Here is a 21,475-nt window from a genome sequence, read left to right as displayed (position 1 = left end):
TCACTGTTGGTTCACTGTTGGAATTTTTATCCTTGCTAGTGCTATCACCTTCACATCTGCTAGGGTCACTCCAGGGTCTGAAGGGATAGTCTTCGTTGAGCGGGGGGCGCCAAATGCGCAGGCTTTACGGTGCCAACCTCTGCGGCAAGGAACGGGTGAGCTTAGGGCGATATAAGTGTCAGGCCCCTCCCTTGTACATTGAATATCTAATTTTTATCTTAAACTTTTGACATAGATGTTGGGATTTTTTTTCTCCCTTTTAATACTGAACATAAATAAAAATTGTGTATTTTAGGAGTTTTTCTTTAGTTTCTTTCTGGTAAACACCCAGTCAAAATCATCACTACACCCATAAATGAATTCTCAGAGTGTTGTAATTTCCAAATTGTGGTCACTTAGGGGCACTGTATATGGAGTCCAAAAACTATTCTAGGAAAATATGTGCTCTAACAGTTCTTCCCTCCCAAGTGTCGTCGTATGGCCAAACGGTACTGCAGAGCTACATGTAGGGTATTGCCCCGTTCAAGGCAAGTTGTGTAACAATTATACGCTTGTTTTTACCTATTCCCCTTGTGAAAATTTGAAATCTGAAAATTTTAGTGGTAAAAATGTAATTATTTTTTTCTTCACCACCCAATGATAAAACATTTTGGAATCAATATACTCACTGCATTTCACTTGATTTCATTAAGTAGTGTAATTTGTAAAATGGGGTTACTTATGGTTGGTCTGCTTTTTTGGCACATTAGGGGCTCTGCCAATGTGACATTGCACCCCTAAACCATCACAGCCAAATTTCAACCAATATGGTGCTCCTTCTCTTCTTTCACTTTGCACTGTGCATGAAAAGTAGCTTCAGGCCACATATGGGGTATTGCCGTATTCAGGAGAAAATGCATAACACATGTTCTGGTCCAGTCTCCTGTTTCCCTTGAGAAAATTAAAACCTTGGGCCTTCAGCATCAAATTCATTGAAGAAAAGTAATATTTAATTTTCAATGCCTAATATTATAAATTCTGAGAAGCACCTGTGGGTTCAGATTGCTCACCACACCTCTAGATTCATTCCTAGAGGGCTCTAATTTCCAATATGGGGTCACTTGAAGGGGGTTTTCCACTGTTTAGGCACCTTGGGAGCTCTCCAAACGCGACATGGCGTCTACTATCTATTCCAGCCAATTTTTCACCCCAAAAGTCAAAATGGTGCTCCTTCCTTTCCAAGCCCTGATGTGCGCCCAAACACCTGTATTCAGGGGAATTTGCACATCATATTGTCTGGGTCATTTTTTTCAGTTTCCTTTGTAAATATGCAAATTTTGTGGCTAAAACAAAATTTTTGTGGGAATTTTTTTTTTAATTTTCTAAGCTGAACGTTATAAAATTCTGTGAAGCACCTGGGGGTTCAAGGTGCTCACCACACATCTATATAAATTCCTTAAGGAGTCTAGTTTCCAAAATAAGGTTACTTGTATGGAAGCTCCACTATTTAGAAACACCAGGGGCTCTCCAAACGCGATGCTCCTTCCCTCCCGTGTGCCCAAACAGTAGATTTCCACCACATGTGAGGTATCGGTGTACTCTGGAGAAATTTTATAACAAATTGTACACTGCATTTTTTCTTGTTACCCTTCTGAAAATGCAAAATTTGGGTCCTAAGTAATATTCTTGTGGGAAAAAGTAAAATTTTCATTTTTTTCCTCCACTTTGCTTTGGTTCCTATGAAGCACCTGAAGAGTTAATAAACTTCTTGGATGTGGTTTTGAGGAGTGCAGTTTATAGAATGGTGTCACGTTTTGGTATTTTCGGTCACATAGGCCTCTCAAAGTCACTTCAGATGTGATGTGGTCCCTAAAAAAATGGTTTTGTAAATTTTGTTGTAAAAATTAGAAATTGATGATAAACTTTGACCCTTTCTAACAAAAAACAATTATGTTTCAAAAATTACGCTAATGTAAAGTAGACACGTGGGAAATGTTATTTATTGCCAAATTTTTGATATTTTCATAAACCACTAACATAACGTACAATATGTCATGAAGAAACAATCTCAGAATCACCGAGATCCACTAAAGTGTTCCAGAGTTATAACCTCATAAAGTGACAGTGACCAGAATTGTAAAGTGAGGCTCGGCCCTTACGAGTGCGTCTGACACTGAGGAGTGGTGATAAATACGAGCTGGTCGCCAGCCATTTTTCTGTAGCAAGATAAGGCTGTTTATCGTACAGTGTTCAAAAGGCTCCTGCAGACCCCAAGCAGACCCCCAAGTGATCATCTGTATTTTCAGGCAAATCAAGTCAGACTTGTGACCAAATTACTAATTCTGAATCAAAATTTTGGGGGAATCTGCTAAATTCTAATCACAATCAATGTGACCAATATAAACACACGTGCATCAGGCGCCCCCTAGTGGTGGTGGCAGGCTAAACACAAGTGCATCAGGGGCCCCCTAGTGGTGGTGGCAGGCTAAACACACGTGCATCAGGCACCCCCTAGTGGTGGTGGCAGGCTAAACACAAGTGCATCAGGCGCCCCCTAGTGGTGGTGGCAGGCTAAACACACGTGCATCAGGCGCCCCCTAGTGGTGGTGGCAGGCTAAACACAAGTGCATCAGGCGCCCCCTAGTGGTAGTGGCTGGCTAAACACACGTGCATCAGGTGCCCTCTAGTGGTGGTGGCAGGCTAAACACAAGTGCATCAGGCGCCCCCTAGTGGTAGTGGCTGGCTAAACACAAGTGCATCAGGCACCCCCTAGTGGTGGCAGACTAAACACACGTGCATCAGGTGCCCTCTAGTGGTAGTGGCAGGCTAAACACAAGTGCATCAGGCGCCCCCTAGTGGTGGCAGCCTAAACACACGTGCATCAGGTGCAACCTAGTGGTGGTGGCCGGCTAAACACATGTGCATCAGGCTCCCCCTAGTGGTGGTGGCAGGCTAAACACACTAAACACACGTACATCAGGCGCCCACTAGTGGTGGTGACTGGCTAAACACACGTGCATCAGGCTCCCCCTAGTGGTGGTGGGTGACCGGCTAAACACACGTGCATCAGGCGCCCCCTAGTGGTGGTGGCAGGCTAAACACAAGTGCATCAGGCGCCCCCTAGTGGTAGTGGCCGGCTAAACACACGTACCTCAGACGCCCCCTAGTGGTGGTGGGTGACCGGCTAAACACACGTGCATCAGGCGCCCCCTAGTGGTGGTGGCAGGCTAAACACACTAAACACACGTGCATCAGGCGCCCCCTAGTGGTGGTGACCGGCTAAAAACAGGTACATCAGGCGCCCCCTAGTGGTAGTGGCCGGCTAAACACACGTGCATCAGGCGCCCCTAGTGGTAGTGGCCGGCTAGCCGAGTCGGTCACCTCTGCACACTGACGTTTCTCCATCCGAGGGTCATTAGAGCCATTTTCGTTGGAAAACATAGAAAACATCTGATTTCAGAAGCGCAAACCTGTGTGCAGCCTACAGAACGGCACAGGAAGGGTTACACAGCGCACACATAACAACAGTCTGTGTGTGATTGTTCACGGTTCATTGTGTTAATAAAGTTATTTGCACAACATTCCCAGACACCCGGAAGTGAATGATTGGGAACGTACCATTGTGCCTGGAATAGGGGGATATGACTTGGAAGGAGTGGAGACTTGTGGGTAAGGGCAGGTGTTGGTGTCCTTGTAGCCGGTGGATGATGCCGGTGCTCGGTGTGTGGAGAGGGATCTTACAGCGGGCAGTACTGAGGCGGCAGAGCCTGCACACCGCGCCAGGAGGGCGGGAGGGCACGGGCAGCGCGGCGTTTGACCCCTCAGTGCTGGAGTTCCTGGTCTGTCCCCTGTCCAGGAAGGCTGTGAGGTAACTCGTCTATGTCTGTATGTGCATGGCACAACTGTGGGGACACCGCAGGAAATGGCGGCTCCCTAGTACGGAGATGTAGCAGGTGTGGAGGGAACCTGTCACGCTATGGCGGGGTACCGATGGGTTACCATGGTAGCTGGGCCTGAAGATCCCCTGGTAGCCATGTTGGTACTCTTGTCAAGATTAGCTGGATGTGCTGAAAAGCCCACTGGCGGCCATGTTGGTACGCCTGTGACAGCTGGGCCTGCTGAAGACCCACTGGCGGCCATGTTGGTACTCCTGTTACACTCAGCTGGGTGTGCTGAAGACCCCACCCCCCTGTGGCCATGTTGGTACGCCTGTGAAGCTTATCTGGACTTGCTGAAGGCCCCCTGGCTGCCATGTTGGTACGCCTGTGACATTTAAGGTGGTGTCACACATAGCGACGCAGCAGCGATCATGACCAGCGATCTGACCTTCTCAGGATCGCTGCTGCATCGTTACATGGTCGCTGGTGAGCTGTCAAACAGGCAGATCTCACCAGCGACCAGCCCCCAGCCAGCAGCGACGCGTGGAAGCATAACTAAGGTAAATATCGGGTAACTAAGGGAAGCACTTCTCTTGGTTACCCGATATTTACCTTAGAACTGGTACAATGGTACTGGGTTAATTACCCGATGTGTAGTCTGGCTATGTGTGCAGGGAGCAGGAGCCGGCACTAGCAGCGTGAGAGCGGCGGACGCTGGTAACTAAGGTAAATATCGGGTAACCAAGGAAAGGGCTTCTTGGTTACCCGATGTTTACCGTGGTTACAGCTTACCGCAGGCTGCCAGACGCCTGCTCCCTGCTCGCTTCATTTCGTCGCTCTCTTGCGGTCACACACAGCGATGTGTGCGGCACAGCGGGAGAGCAACGTCCAAAAAATGAAGCAGGGCATTCAGCAACGACCGGCGACCTCACAGAAGGGGCCAGCTCGTTGCTGGATGTCACACACAGCGAGAGCGATGGGACTTCGCTGCTACGTCACAGAAATGGTGACTTAGCAGCGATGTCGTTGTCGTCGTCGCTATGTGTGACACCACCTTTAGCTGAGCCTGCAGAAGACCCCCTGGCTGCCATGTTGGTACGCCTGTGACACTTAGCTGAGCCTGCTGAAGACCCCCTGGCGGCCATGTTGGTATGCCTGTGACACTTAGCTGGGCCTGCTGAAGACCCCCTGGCGGCCATGTTGGTATGCCTGTGACACTTAGCTGGGCCTGCTGAAGACCCCCTGGCGGCCATGTTGGTATGCTTGTGACACTTAGCTGGGCCTGCTGAAGACCCCCTGGCGGCCATGTTGGTATGCCTGTGTCACTTAGCTGAGCCTGCTGAAGACCCCCTGGCGGCCATGTTGGTATGCCTGTGTCACTTAGCTGAGCCTGCTGAAGACCCCCTGGCGGCCATGTTGGTATGCCTGTGACACTTAGCTGGGCCTGCTGAAGACCCCCTGGCGGCCATGTTGGTATGCTTGTGACACTTAGCTGGGCCTGCTGAAGACCCCCTGGCGGCCATGTTGGTATGCCTGTGTCACTTAGCTGGGCCTGCTGAAGACCCCCTGGCGGCCATGTTGGTATGCCTGTGACACTTAGCTGGGCCTGCTGAAGACCCCCTGGCTGCCATGTTGGTACGCCTGTGACACTTAGCTGGGCCTGCTGAAGACCCCCTGGCTGCCATGTTGGTACGCCTGTGACACTTAGCTGGGCCTGCTGAACACCCCCTGGCTGCCATGTTGGTACGCCTGTGACACTTAGCTGGGCCTGCTGAAGGCCCCCTGGCTGCCATGTTGGTACGCCTGTGACACTTAGCTGGGCCTGCTGAAGACCCCCTGGCGGCCATGTTGGTATGCCTGTGACACTTAGCTGGGCCTGCTGAAGGCCCCCTGGCTGCCATGTTGGTACGCCTGTGACACTTAGCTGGGCCTGCTGAAGGCCCCCTGGCTGCCATGTTGGTACGCCTGTGACACTTAGCTGGGCCTGCTGAAGACCCCCTGGCTGCCATGTTGGTACTCCTCTGAAGCTTACCTAATCATTTTCCTAAAACCCTGTTTTTATATCCTAGGTATGACGAATCTACTAATGAACTAATTAATGACGAGCTTGGCATAGCTTATCCTATAGTAGATGGAATACCCAATATGATTCCTCAGGATGCTCGGATGATTAACAAAGACCAGAAGACAAAGGATTGTGATACCACTCAGCAGTAGCCTGGAAGAACGTGCTCGGCAGCCTTGGAGCCATGTTTCTATCTCTCCCCACGCTGACTGTGCTCGTTCCTCTCTTGTCGCTGACTGGAATCCTTTACTCTGCCTCAGTGGACGCTGATTTCCCCCAGGGATGTACCAGCATGGCAAGTGTGTGTTTCTACAGTCTCCTGCTGCCCATCACCCTACCCGTCTATGTGTTTTTTCATCTGTGGACATGGATGGGACTCAAGCTTTTCAGACATAATTAAAGCATATTGTAGTGTGGTCAGTTTTCTTTTGCTGGAAACCAATCACAACTGAGAGGTGTATTCTCTTCTATAATAAATGCTATGTGTAAACCTTGTGCATCCCCAGTTCTCAAGTCCTGCTACAAAATGCTATCCCAGGGGACACTAATGCAGAGACCCGAATCATTTGATTCCCTTAGCCGCCAGAAGGGGGAGCTGTGCCTATACATTGCTTGATCGGAAGTGACACTTGGCAGAGAAAAACACTCAAAGTTGCTACTTCAAGGCTGTGGCCCCTTCATTCGGTATCTTAGTGTTATTGCAATCTTCTTTCCTCTGGAGTAAAGCACTGCTCTGACTTCCTGATTGACTGACAGTTCAGACCAGCGAAATTGTCACCCTGCAGGCCTGAACTCTGCTCCCATTCTGCTATATTAGATGACTTTGCCTTTAGCATCAGAAATGCTGTGGTACTGAAGCTAGCAGAGATTAGGGTCTACGAGCGCACTCCATTGATCCCAGCCGGCTTTAGGGCAATGCTTATAACCTCAGTGGGAAAAGCTCTGTGCTGTTCAGTAATCATTTAAGCCTGGAACTTCCACTATCAGAAAATTGACATATTACAATGTGAGAGTGCATGGAAATGCTTAAGAGGGGTGTCCTTTATAAATGTCTTTAACCCCTCCACCCTCTGGCGATATTTCATTGTCGTTTTTTGTTCCCCTCTTCCGAGAGCCGTAACGTTTTTTACTTTTCTGTCAATCTTGCCTTATGAGGGCTTGTTTTTTGCGGTACGAGTTGTACATTTTAGTTTTAGCATATAGTGTACTGGGAAATAAATTCCAACTGCCGTTAAATTGTAAAACGAGTGTTTTGGATATATCTTAGTCACGGTGTTCACTATATGGTAAAACTGATGTGTTGGTATGATGCCTCATGTTGGTACGAATTCGTAGATACCAAACATGTATAGGTTTATTTTTATCTAAGGGGTTATAAAAAATTCAGAGGTTTGTCCAAAAAAAAGTAATGCTTTTTTTCACCATTTTCTGAGACCCGTTCTCATTTTTCAGGATCTGAGGCTCAGTAATGGCTTATCTTTTGCGTATTGAGCTGACGTTTTTAATGATCAAATTTTTGTGTGGATGCTACGTTTTGATCACCTGCTATTGCATTTCAAAAAGTTTTGTGGCGACCAAAAAAAATTTTTTTTTTTTCTCACCACACCATTTACCGATCAGATTATTTGATTTTATATTTTGATTGGGGCATTTCCTAACTTGGTGACTCCAAATATGTGTATTTATTTATTTTATTTTCAATGAGGGGGTGATTTGAACTTTAGGGTTTTTTTTATTTTTTCATATTTTAAAAACTTTTTTTTTTTTTTTTTTGATCAGTAGTCTGATTGCTTGTTTATTTCTGTTGCTCAGAGCCTCACAGCTCTGATCAGCAGAAATGCAGCATTCCTATTAGGCCAGTGTCACACTTGTTGCCTCGCGCGAGTCTTGCGGTGCATCACCCGGCACGGCCTCACACTATCCTCACAAGAGAGGGTTGGTTGCATGCATCTCTATGCAGCTGAGACGCTCCTGTGAGGAGAGTGTGAGTCCGTGACGGGTGATGCACCGCGAGACTCGTGCGCGATACACGCAAGGCAATTGTAAGTGTAACACCGGCCTTAGAGCCAGCGCTCTGTCGGTTGTAATAGGAAATATGCCATGATAGTGACAGGGGTCATCACATGACCTTTTGCTACCATGGCAACCATGATCGCGTCACAGGACTTCAGATGGTTTCAGGGAACTGCGCGTTGCCTCCATATCTAGTTAAATATGACAGCCCGATCTAAGGGGTTAATAGGCACTGGTGGATCGCGAATCCACCCGCGCCTGTTAGCCCTACATGTCTGCTGATTTGAACACCCGCTCACTGCAGAAGCCAATGGTGATTACCCCGACATGGCCAAGGACGTACAGTTACGTCCTTGGTCATAAAGGGATTTAGGCATGAATGGGTTTAAGAAAAAAAAAAAAATGGTGTCTCACGGTCAAAACTGTAGTGGATGGTGAGATAAGGAAACTGAAAGTCAGTAGTTCAACACATTATTACCCTTTTGTTCCTCAGTCTATGTCTACATGTGGTTGTGGCTAAATGTTCTGGAGTCTAATGCGGGCGTCACACGATACGATCTATCGTACGATCGCACGAGCGATCGTACCCGTTCCTGTTGTTTGTGCGTCACGGGCAATTAGTTGCCTGTGGCGCACAAAGTCGTTAAACCGCCGTCACATGTACTTACCTGCTGAGCAACGTTGCTGTGGGCGGCGAACATCCACTTCCTGAAGGGGGTGGGACGTTCGGCGTCACATCGATGTCACACAGCGGCCGGCCAATAGAAGCGGAGGGGCGGAGATGAGCAGGGCGTAAACATCCCGCCCACCTCCTTCCTTCCGCATTGCCGGTGGGAGCCGCGGGACGCAGGTAAGCGGTGTTCATCGTTCCCGAGGTGTTACACGGAGCGATGTGTGCTGCCCCGGATACGATGAACAACCGGCACAAAGAAAAATAAACGACTTTTTAAAAATGAGCGACGTCTCAACGATACACTATTTGCGAACGTTCTACGTCGCTCGTAGGTGTCACACGGGACGACGTTGTAAACGATGCCGGGTGTGCGTCACGAAAACCGTGACCCCCGACGACATATCGCACGATAGATCGTCTCGTGCGACGCCTGCATAAGGCTACATTTGAGGCACCAATAATATTGACCACTATTGCACTGGGGACCATCAACAGTATTTAAAATAGTAAACGTGTTGAACATACAAGGGTTGAATGAAAGATAATGTTACCTCCTCAGCAGATGGCTGGTACTGGACTGCGCAGCAGACTCTCTCCTCTACACCTCCAGTTGGCGGAAAGCCTTAGCAATGAATGGTTGTGGTGATAAAGTGTAAAGAATGGAACCTTGCACAGTCGGTCAATGCGATTAGAGCAAAGGGCTGTCATTGAATTCTTAACAGCAGAAGGTGTTGTTCCCCCCCCCCCCCCCCCCCACCACCACCAAGGAAATCCATCAGAAAATGCAAGTAAGTTTAAAGGGAAGGTATCACGTTTTTTAATTTTTGTATTAATAGTGATTATGGAATCAATTATTTTTAATATAAAATTAAATTCATTGTTTTTGTTTTACTTTTTTTATTTAATTCTATTTTTACTCATACACTGGGGGCTGCCATCTTGGATTTGCACTGTGTAGCTACAGTTACCTCAAATACTGCAGCCCCTGCGCATAGGGTCAGACCCTGACTATCAGCCCTTATCTCCTGCACTGTGGCTGCTTCCTACTGTGACCTGGACACACCCCCCTGGGCTGTCCAGATCACAGCTCTGGGAGGAGACCGCCGCCATCTTTGTGGAGCCCACAGCATATGCTGTGTGCTGCACTTTCCCCGTCACCCGCTCTGTGCTCAGCGCTAGTCGAGCTGTGACAGGAGGCGTTGACGAGACACTGGGCTGACCGGAGTAGCTGCTGAGACACCAGGCTCACAGGAGGAGGTGCCAGGAGCTGAGATCTGAGATGGGGTCAGTTCCAGTGGTGGGCAGCGGTGATCGCACCCTAACATCTATGGCTGGAAACCCATCTATGCGAGTAAAATCGGTCCGAGTTAGCTGAAAAAAACTCGGCTGATTTTAGTTCACGTTAGGTCAGAGTGCAACACAACTGCACTGCAATCCTGAGATTTTTCTCATGATTGCAGTGCGTGTGTGATCCTTTTTTTTTCTCAGCAGCTGTCATCTGCCATTCAGCTCTGCTACATGGCCGCTGACAGCAGCCACAGACAGCCATGTAGCAGAGCTGAATGGCAGATGACCGCAGACACAGACAGAGCCGCACGATCAGAATGAACTCGGGTGAACTTCACCCGACTTCAGTGTCATGCCGCGGCTCTGTCTGTGTCGTGTCCTGATTAGCGGTCACCCGTGAAGGACTCACAGGTGACCGCTAATCCCCTGAGTGACTGAATTGAGCAGCGCGATTAGCGCTGCCGTCACTCAGGTTACCCGTGGCCAGCTGGATCTGAACGTCTGACTTGAGTGACAAACAGTTTGACGTCCTGTGACAGCAACCACTGAGTAAAACATGCACAATGTTGACAGACCGATTTAGAATGATCGTTGTATCACTCAGAGAGAAATTGCAAGAGTTTTCGGCATTTCACAAGAAATAGTCTTCCATGACGGCTTCAGAAAACTTGTTAATCGTTGGCAGAAGTGTATCCAATTGCCTGGTGATTATGTGGAAAAGTGAATATTGGCAATTAAAGGCACATTATAAGGATTATTTCTGCTTTTTTCTGATATTTCCATCAAAAGCCAAGTTATGAAGGTGAAGGAATTGCTTTTCATTTAACCCTCGTAATTGCGAAGCCTTAAAGGGAACCTGTCACCACTTTTTTGGCGTGTAAGCTGCGTCCACCACCACCAGGCTCTTATATACAGCATGTTAGAATACTGTATATAAGAGACCAGGCCGCTGTGAGAACGTAAAAAACACTTTATAATACTTACCAAACGGTCGCACTGTGGGCCTAATGGACGTCTCCATTGTCCGTTACCGCCGCCGCCTTTTTCGGCCATCTTCGTCCTCTTTCTGTAGCCTGAGTGCATGACGCGGCTACGTCATACACACTCGCCGATCCTGGCAAGGCACACTACAATACTTTGATCTGCCCTGCTCAGGACCTGAATTCTGGCGAGTGTGTATGACGTCGGGTGCGTCATGCACCGCAGCTAGAGAAAAAAAAGAACAAAGATGGCCGAGAGGCAGCACCGGAGAACGGAGACGCCCATTAGGCCCACCGCGCGACCGTTAGGTAAGCATTCTAAAGTGTTTTTTATGTTATACCCCCGGCCTGGTATCTTATATACAGCATGTTAGAATGTGTATATAAGAGCCCGGTGGTGGTGGCCGCAGCTTATAGGCCAAAAAAGTGGTGACAGGTTCCCTTTAATACTTTATTAAAGGAGTTATCTGAGATGGGAAGAAACATTCCCCTAGAAAACATACTGTACTTATCTATGCTCACCTTTTGACTGGCCGCAGCGCTGACACTATGTCTACAGTGCTAATAACTGGGCTCAGAGAAGGTGGCGATGGACCTGAGGAGCACAAATATAGTTTTGGGGGTTTTGTTTCTTTTTTTTTTTTCTGTTGCAACCTTGTGGTAAAATAGTTTTCATCCAAGACAACCCCTTTGATTTAGGCCTCCTTGACACGTCCTTGTTTCCAATACATGTGGAATCCATTTTTGTCACGGATCCCACACATGGGCATTATAACCTATTGGGCTGCTCACATGGCTGCGCGTCCATGCAAACCACACTGAGACATGTCAGTTTTGCTCCGGCAGCATGGATGACAAGGGCCAGTATTTGTATATGGGTCCGTGAGAAACACACAGATGTCATCAGTGCACCATCCATGTGCCGTCCATATTTAACATTGCAAAGTAAAGGAGAAGATTTGTAATCTCGTTCTTTATCCATACCAGAAAAACAAGGATGGCACACTGTTGGAAAACACTGATGATACCAGTACGTTTTTTTCACGTACATATTTTATATGTACATGGGAAGGGGGGCCTAAGACTTTTTAACCCCTCTACCCCAATCATGATTTTTACCTTCATGACCCAGACATTTTTTTTTTTCCCAATTTTGACCAGTATCACTTTGATGCAATAACTGAAACGCGTCAATGAATCCCAGTGATTCTGACACTGTTTTTTTTCCATGACATATTGTACTTCATGTTCGTAGTAAATTTAAGATTTTTTTTTTTTTGCTTTTTATTTGTGAAAATACCAGAAATTGAGCTAAAATTTTGTAAACTTCCCATTTTCAAAACTTTTTATTTTTATGACATTAAATTGGAGAGTTATGTCTAACAAAATAGTTCCTCAAGGAATTTATCTAGATATTTGGTGAGCACCTTGAACCCCCAGGTGCGTCACAAAACTTTATAACATTAACCCATGAAAATGAAAAAATACATTTTTAATCATAAAAAATGTGGCCCCATAATGGGTTATACAATTTCTCTTGAACGTGGCAATACCCCACATGTGACTGTACAGAACTGCTTGGCTGAACCACAGGGCTCGGGGGGGGAAGGAGCATTATTTGATTTTTGGAGCACAGATTTTCCTAGAATAGTTTGTGGACTCCAATTGCAAAGCCCCTAAGTGCCAAAACAACAGAAACCCCCTCAAGTGATCACATTTTGGAAATGACACCCCTCTGGGAATTCTACAACTGTAGAGACTATTTAGTCTCTGGAAAAAACAAGGTGTCAAACGCAGTGATTATTGCAGAATTAAAAACTGAAAAGAAGCCCTTGTTGTGTCCAGTACATTGTAGTGCCCACTACATTGTAGTGCCTGTACATTGTGCCCAGCTCGTGTTTCTGGAGACCTGTACCCTTTAAATTAAGCACGCTCTCCTCACTGCAACAATGCCAAAAATGTGGACACTAACTGTGGTTTAGGCATATTGTGGGGCTCAAAAGGGAGTGGGTCATTTGGATTTGGAGGGCAAATTTTGCAAGATTTCTTATTTGAGGGGGTAGCTATAGTGTTTTTCCAGATCCTTTGTGCTACCAGTAACATGGAAGCCCCCTATATTTCTATTGACAGATGACAGACCTGAGTGGAGACGTGCTTTTGCGGGTTTAGTTGAATGCTATTTGGTGTCCATTTGGGTATAGAACATTTTGGATCAGTTCCCATTTATCCTGTACTCTATGTTGAGCACTTACATCGGGGTTTCAATCTACATATCCGAAATACGTGACTCGGGTAAAATCCCCAATGGATCCATTCACTATAATGAGGCAGCAGACTTACTCTGGACTCTGTTTGATTCAACTATAGTAAAGTCCTGCTGGCGCCAACCCCTGGCATAGAGCCGTGATCGTCACAGGCCGCAACAAGCAGGTAAGATACATGTCCATGATCAGGATTCGCTACGTCCTGGACGCGGTGGGTCCTAACCTGCGGGGCCGCAAGTCTGCTCCGTATGGAGACCACAGCTGCCTGTGGGCCAGCCTGGCAGTCCTGTAGGCCACTCATCCTAACTGCTACCTCAGTCAGACCTTCTTTTCCTTTAGTAAGCTGTTAATCATCAAGCAGTATACGATGACTTGGGTCCACATAAACAGCTTCCAGAAGAATTTTATTTTCTAATATCAGTGTCTCTCTCCGTTTCATTGAAGCAGAAATGCCATCTGCGATTAAGCCACCTCTTTGGGACAGGCAAAATAGCAAGTTCTTCCACTCCCTTATGAAAATGCCAGGAGTTAAATCCTCAGCTTGTAATTTTTTAGACACGGTAAATGGCTGATTAAGCAATTCCTTCAATTCAGCCACCTCTGTCCATTGACCTTCATTTAGTTACCTGAGGGTTCGCCATATCTATAAGAAATGGTTTTAGTTCAAGCAATCGCTCAATCACTAAATAAGTGCTGCCCCTCCGAGTGGCTTGATCGACAATTGCCCCTTTCCCAGCACGTCTCTTCAAGATGGAATCAATTTTAGGGGTTCTGGCGGCAATAACCAATTCCCTCACTTTTCCAATCAGATTTCCAGCATGTCCCTCTTGCAGACTATCTCTTCTTGCCAGCTGCAGCGTGTGCACAACACAGCGCATGTGATGAATATGAAAGTGTTTTGAAGCAGCTTCAACAAGATCATCTAATCCTAAAGTATCATTTTGCTGTTCTTCTGTTGTAATATCTGCTTGTTCCTCAGTTACATGAGCAGCACTGTGGCCTTCCATCTCAAACATACTGAATCCTAAATTTTCTTCTAGCTGTTGTTCATTACTCTCATTCATCAGTTTAATTGTACTTATCGTGTTTGAAGCATTGTCCTTTATTTTTCTAATTGCTTTTGCTATTGAAAACATTATCTGTGAGCTCAAAAACCTTTCAGGTGATGCGGTTTTTTAAAAAGCTGATCTGCTTTTGCAGCTGACAAACGTATCCTTTAAAAATGCTGTGTGTGAATGTAGCCTTAGATCAGGAACAGAACAGCCATTAATAGGACATTTCATAACTTTCCCAAATTCCTATGAAAAAATATTCAGCACATTCTGCATTGCACTACTGTCCCCAATGTATTATACATTTTAGGAGTCGGAGTCGGTCCATTTTATACCGACTCCGACTCCACCAAAATGAGCTCCGACTCCACCAAAATGAGCTCCAACTCCACAGCCCTGATAATTAATTTTAGCAACATAGTTGACAAATGTAAAGGCTGAACATCTTTTATGGCTCCATGCTGCACTTTTTCCCCATTTAACTTTTTATTCCGAATAAAATAAAAATAAACTCTTATTGTCGCCTGCAGGTGCTCTTGACAGATCTTATTATAGCTCTGTTTTATTGTAATTATGGCTTGTGTGAATAAACAGGTCAGCTTGACTTATTAGCAAATACATGCATAAGGCTTACTAGCAGTCTGATTAATAGAAAAAACATAATATTAGCTTTGCTCGATTATGTCTTAGTAAGCAATGCGACAAAAATATTAATAAGGTATTATTACTGAGACATACAGACAGCATTCATAGCAGCACAACAATAAAAACGAAATAAAAGTATGCAGTAAAAAAGCAAAATTCTTCCCCAGTAGTTTCCATGTGTGAACAACAGTTTTTCTATTACTTCTCTTACATTGCAAGTATTATATCAAAGCTTTTCTTTGAGAAGTTCTAGAAAATGAGATCACATATGTTTGTAATGCAAATCACAACCATATATCAATTATGCTACAGTCCATGTACATAAAAGTTCACATCATCAATAACGACAAAGATAGGATATACGTGAATCAGCAACTAATAATGGATGCTTTGGATCAGGCCAGAATATTTTTTTTTAACAACCCAAGATCGTACTCTTCATGCACGTTTGCAGAAAATGTGAACAATGCAAAAAAAAAAAAAACAACAAAAAACAAACTGCCCTAGGATGCAGTCTATCGCAACCTACTCCATAATAGAGAAGGGAAAGTTGGTTATGATTCCCATATCCACCTGGGCTGTCACCACAGTTGAACTGGTCCTCGCAGAGAAAGGATCTGGGTTTTGCAGTAAAGATTGGCAAGGTTAATATATGAACCCTTTGCAGTTCAATAGCACATCATAATGCACACTGCCATCTGCCTTGGAGGTAGAAGTGGTCCCCTTTACCGCCTGGGTCCTTGTGCAGTTACACAGGTTACACCAATGGTATTTCCACCCTAATCTCATTGTCAACACTTCTGGGGCACTTCTAAAACCATAGTGTGCCGCCCCCTTGCCGGCAGCCTGCCGCCGCTCGGGTCCGGACCTTCCGGTGAGTGGCTCGAGGGTCTCCGGACCCGGGGGATCCCGCGGACACTCCAAATGAAAAGGGTCAGGGGGTGGTGGACATATATGTATGGGCTGGGCCGTACTAGGTTCATGACGCCACCCACGGTATGTGGTGATATTGGACACCACCGCTGCAGTTACGGGGCATCCGGGGGAGATGTTGTGCAGCAAGTTGTTAACCCCTCCGTGGGCAGGGATGGTGGCCCCGGGACCCGTTGGGGTTGGTGGTGCAGGGGGAATGACGACCGCAGGGTACTGGTGTACTCACTATTAAGAAAACACACGAGTCTCTGGTAAACCAAGGTGATGGTGGTCGGTGCCCGCAGCTGCCTGCGTTCTGGTTCCCCCACCTGGCTGGTAGTCTCTGTCTTTCTCCTGCACTTTTGTGTAATGGTGGACTGCCTGTGCTTGCAACTTCAGGAGTCCGCTCCCGGCTGGATGTGGCCTAAGGAGCCCTTGCCCACAGACGCTGGCCCGTGGGATCTCTGAGCCCTGGCGGTGGCCTGTTATCCCCCTCGGTGGGCTGTTGCCTTCAATCGGGACTTTGGGTGGGACAGGACCTCTAGTCCTGGCCGCAATCAGTTAATTAACAAGTTCCAGTCGCTTCTGGACCTAGCTTTAGGGTCTAAGTACCCCCCTGTGTGCTGCAGTTTCCAAGTCAGTTCCCCGGTCGGTACCGGCGGGCCACTACCCTGTCCCGGTCCACCTCGGTTCCACCGAGCCGTCTTCCCGGCTCCTGCAGACGGAGACTGCCATCTGCCTCCAAGCACAAGGCACCAGGGCTCCTACCCTGGTACCTGTCAGTTTTCCTTCAGGCCTCAGACACAGGCCTGACCTCCACTCTCCTTGAACTCTACAACTGATCTGACTTTTCCCTGCCCGGCTGTCTAAAACTCCTAGGTGGGCGTCTTCCAACCGCCTGGTTCCGCCCCCTGATGTGTCTATCAAGCCCCAAGGGGGTGACTAGGGTTTTTTTTTTTTTTAAACTTTGAATTTTTATTGAGATTTTCAATTTACGTTTTTCATACATAAAATAAAACATAAAATTCACAATTCTTATCGAACCTAGACAAACAATGACAGGACAGGTGAGGAGGGTTAGGAGGGGAGAGGAGAAATAGGAGGGAAGAGGGAAGGGTTTCAAGAGTCCATGCTCCTTCCATAGGACCCATAGGCCTCAGTCTCACAGATCCTCCTGTCCCGCAAAGTAGTCCCATGGTGCCCACACGGCCTGGAAGCGGTCAACTGTGTCATGCAATAGTGCCGTGAGATGTTCCATGCGTCTAACGTCCAGTAATCTATACTTGAGGCTCTGGAGTGAGGGTGTCCCTGGCTGCCTCCAATTCTTTGCAATTAAGCATCTGGCCGCCGTAAGGATGTGGGACAAAAGCTTAGAGGCCGTTTTTCCCAATCCCCCATTCCCAAGACCCAGAACATAGATCAGGGGATCAAGATCAACCTCTATATATAGTACTTTATGGATCAACCCTCTAACCCGCTCCCAGAAGGGGACTATCCCTGGACAGGACCAGAATATGTGCAGAATGGTGCCCCTGCCTCCCCCGCATCTCCAGCAACAAGCCGGTATGGAGGGGTCTATGCCATGAAGGAAATCTGGAGTGTGGTACCAAAATAGCAAAATTTTATAGATATTTTCCTTATATAGTGTGCATATTGACGTCTTGGCGGCGTTTCCCCAGATTGCTGCCCATTCCTGAGGAAGTATCCGCCTTCCCAATAGAGACTCCCATTTCCGCATGTATGGAAAAGACCCCTCGGGCCCCTCCCGTGAATCAGAAAGCAAAATGTAAATTTCCGAAATCAGCCCCTTAGTATCAGTGCCCCTTCTGCAAATTTTCTCAAAATCTGTGGGAATCGAGGCCCCTGCCCTGCCAAACAAGGAGCCAGCCAAGTCTCTGATCTGCAGATATTGGAAAAACTCTCGATTAGAGAGAGAGAATTTATCTCTAAGGTACTCAAAGGAATGGATCTGCATTGTACTTCCATCTATAATGTCTGCAAATCTGAATAGACCTGCCTTGAGCCAGGGGTGCACCATGTCCGACTCCAGACTGCTTGGGAGCAAGGGTTGGTATATGAAGGACACCAGAGGGGAGCATGGGGATGCCAAAGGAAATCTTCTAATGCAAAATGCCCAGAGGTCCCTAGTGAACTGCATCGGTCCAAGAAGAGGGGGGGGCGAATCACACTGGGCCGGGGGCCACAGGAGCGCGTTTGGATGTATAGGCGCCAGCCAAAGTTTTTCAATCTCAGTCCACCTGTTGTATGCCCAAAGGGACACCCAACAGGGGATCCTCCTAAGATGGGCCGCCCAATAGTATTTTAGGATGTCCGGGACAGAAAGCCTCCCCCTGTTTCTCCGAGCCATCAACACCTCCCTGGCCACCCTATGACGTTTGTTACACCAAATAAATCTAAGGATAGCCGCCTGAAGGGACTTCAGCTCCTTTATTGGTACCTTAACTGGGAGGGTTTCAAAGAAATATAATAATTTTGGGAGCAAGCTCATTTTAACCGCCGCAATGCGCCCCATCCACGAAAGAGGGAGGGGCAACCACTTGCTCAAAAGAGTTCTCAGCTCTCGGAAAAGGGGGGGGAAGTTAAGGTTATAGAGGGAATCATAAGTAGATGTGAGGTTAACCCCCAGGTACTTAACCGCATCTGTCTTCCAACGAAACTTAAAATTCAAACGCAGGTAATCCAGGGCCACCGGGTCGAGATTCAAGGGCATTGCCTCCGTTTTGCTAGAGTTGATCTTATACCCCGAAAGGCTCCCGTACCTACCCAAGGTGCACATTAAAATTGGAAGGGACACATGGATGTTAGTAAGTGTAATGAGCACATCGTCGGCAAAAAGTGAGATTTTAAACGGTTTATTCCTGACCAGGACCCCCGAGATGTCTGGGTTGCTCCTGACCGAGGCCGCGAGGGGCTCTATGCATAGTGCAAAAAGGAGGGGGGACAGGGGGCACCCCTGCCTGGTGCCATTGGAGATGAGAAAAGGCTTAGAGATGTGGAGGGGGAGTTTGATAGAGGCCGTAGGAGCGCTATACAGGGACTTCAAGGCCCGCATAAAGCCACCCGAGATCCCAAAGACCTCCATTGTCTTGAAGAGAAAAGGCCACGCAAGGCGGTCAAAAGCCTTCTCTGCATCTAGACTCAACACCAACGCCTGTTGCTTCGTCCGATTTGCCACATCCACCAGGTCTATGACCTTCCTGGTGTTGTCCCCCCCCTGACGGCAAGGGACAAAACCCACCTGGTCTTTATACACGAGTTGGGGCAACCATCGATTAAGCCTGGCCGCCAAGAGCTTGGTGAACATCTTCAAATCGGAGTTCAAAAGGGCTATTGGTCTATAATTAGCACAGTCCAATGGGTCCCTGGGTGGCTTGGGCAGGAGGATTAAATGGGAGTGTAGCATGGATGGAGGGATAGGGTCACCCTGAAGGAAAGAGTTAAACAAGGCGGCCATGTGTGGGAGGAGCTCCGCCGCAAACACCTTGTAATAAAAATAAGTAAAGCCGTCCGGGCCCGGTGACTTCCCGCCAGGCAGGGCTTCCAGAACTTGCTCCAGTTCCTCTGTAGTAATCTCTTCATTCAAAGCCGCGGCTGCTCCGCAAGGCAGTGAAGGGAGCTCAAGGGCCGAAAAATAGTCCCCAAGTGCCCCAGCCCCGCGCGAAGCCATGCCCGGGGGAACCGGAAGGTTATAAAGCTTGTTGTAGTAATTGAAAAAAATGTCAGCTATTGAAGCGGGGTGATAGTGGATAGTGCCCTTTTCGTCGCGCAGAGCCTGAGGGCATGAGGATGTAGCGCGCTCCTTAAGCTGCCTGGCGAGTAAGGTATGAGCCTTATTACTCCTTTCATAGTATCTTTGTTTGGAAAAGGTTAGCAATTTTTCTGCTCTGCCAATTGCCAAGTCTCTCAACTTTTCCCTAAGGCTGATGACTCTCCTAAGAATAGTCAGTGATGGGGCAGCCGCCAGTCTCCCCTCCTGTAGCTTAAGATGGGCCGTTATAGAGTCCCGCTGGCTTGTGGCATTCTTTTTAGCCCTGGCGCCCTCTCTAATGCATAGTCCCCTCATCACTGCCTTGTGAGCTTCCCAGAGTGTTGCCGGCGACGTGACCGTGCCCGTGTTCAACTGAAAGAATTCGACCAGTTGCTTATTTAAAAAGGCCCTAGTGTCGGGATTTTTGATCAGAGATTCATTAAGGCGCCAATGCTGAGGCCTAGGTCGAGGACCATCTTTCTTGAAGTCCATTATGAGTGGGGAATGGTCTGACCACGTAATGGATCCCATTTCCACCCTCTCAAGACGCCCCAGCAGCTGTGAGTCAATGAAAAAATAGTCTATTCTGGTGTGCGTCTGATGCGGATGCGAGTAGAAGGAAAAGGCCTTCTCTCCCGGGTGGTCCACCCTCCAAGCGTCGTATAAAGCCCCTGATCTAATGAGCCTACGAAAGTCCCGGGACAAATTTTTCAAAGCACCCGATGGAGGGTGTCCACCCACAGAGAGTCTGTCGGCCACCTCCGAAAAAGGGATGTTAAAGTCTCCCCCCAACACCGTAGAGGCCGGTGCCAGTCCGCCTATCAGATCGAGTATTTTCTTAAGAAAGCGTATCTGCCCTTCATTAGGTGCATAAATGTTGGCCATTATGTGCGGGGATCCCCCCAGTTGGCCCTCCAGAATCACATATCTACCCTCTGGATCGCAGTGAGAACCCGTAATTTGTAGAGGACAACTGGAGGATATTAAAATAGCAACTCCCCCCCTCTTGGAGCCCGAGTAAGCCGAGTAATGGATGGGAAAGCGGTGGGACGCAAATTTGAAAGTGTTTGATTCCACAAAATGTGTTTCTTGGATAAAGGCTATGTCTGCACCTGATGTTTTCAGTTCCTGTAGCAGCAATTTCCTCTTACGGGGTGAATTCAGACCTTTTACGTTAAGAGAGATAATGCGGGTCATATCTAAAACTTAGAAGTAAGAAAAAGCTAATGGCACACCTATACCGTCGGGGGCATGACTTCCCCTGTGAAGCCGGCCAGAGGAGATGGTCCATACGACAAAGGGCCGCAGCTCCCAGGGACTCTAGAAGGGGTGGTACCTGAAAGGACACATAAGGAAAAAACATCGGGGAGGGGGGAAGACAAGGACAAACATAGAAATGAACATGAATTAAGAACATTAACCAAAATGCATAAACCTTAGGCATAGATTCCCGGGGGGTCAACCCGGAAGGGAGAGACCTAGAGGGAGGTTCCCCAACCCGTCTGAGCTAAGAGAGCCACCCACCTCACTCCCCAGTAGCCCTCCCACGGGGGTCAGTCCAGTGGGCACGGGCCCGTGCCAAAAGGAAACAAGGGAAAAAAAAAACAAAACAAAAAACCTCAACCACTAACTCCAAGTAAGGGGACCGGGCTCCCGCCAACCCCCCTACCACCCACGGCATCATTGTGGCTACAGCCCCCCCCTTATGCAGCTCAACAGACCCAGAGGGCCGCAGATGACACAATGGACAGTCAGAGGCTTGCTGTAGAGAGAGTCACAGTATCACAAAGCATGCTCAGCCACTGGAACTCAGAGGGTATAAGAAATAGGCACCAACCAGGTTAAGAAGTGTCCTCAACGGTGAGCCGGGGAGGGGGGCGACCCGTGGCCCCTACCTCCTCTCCCCCCCAAAGCCCCACGCCCTCCACCCCTCACCTTGGACCACACGGGAGGGGGCG

The 21,475-nt window shown here is 47.8% G+C and overlaps 1 protein-coding gene across 1 annotated transcript; it reads left to right on the top strand.

Moving 5' to 3' along the window:
• Positions 1–6,011: 6,011 nt before the first annotated feature.
• Positions 6,012–6,416, top strand: PIGY (phosphatidylinositol glycan anchor biosynthesis class Y). Its single transcript, XM_075351552.1, has one exon. The coding sequence runs from the start codon at positions 6,107–6,109 to the stop codon at positions 6,320–6,322; it is 216 nt and encodes a 71-aa protein (XP_075207667.1). The 5' UTR covers positions 6,012–6,106; the 3' UTR covers positions 6,323–6,416.
• The last annotated feature ends 15,059 nt before the right edge of the window (positions 6,417–21,475 follow it).

The sequence above is a fragment of the Anomaloglossus baeobatrachus genome, chromosome 1, assembly GCF_048569485.1.
Source record: "Anomaloglossus baeobatrachus isolate aAnoBae1 chromosome 1, aAnoBae1.hap1, whole genome shotgun sequence".
Classification (NCBI taxonomy): domain Eukaryota; kingdom Metazoa; phylum Chordata; class Amphibia; order Anura; family Aromobatidae; genus Anomaloglossus; species Anomaloglossus baeobatrachus.
Note: the sequence above shows the minus strand (reverse complement) of the source record. Positions and strands in the feature narration are given on the sequence as shown.

Bases quoted from the DNA above. Each gene is read 5' to 3' on its own strand.
- PIGY (XM_075351552.1), top strand. From the start codon at position 6,107: ATGTTTCTATCTCTCCCCACGCTGACTGTGCTCGTTCCTCTCTTGTCG.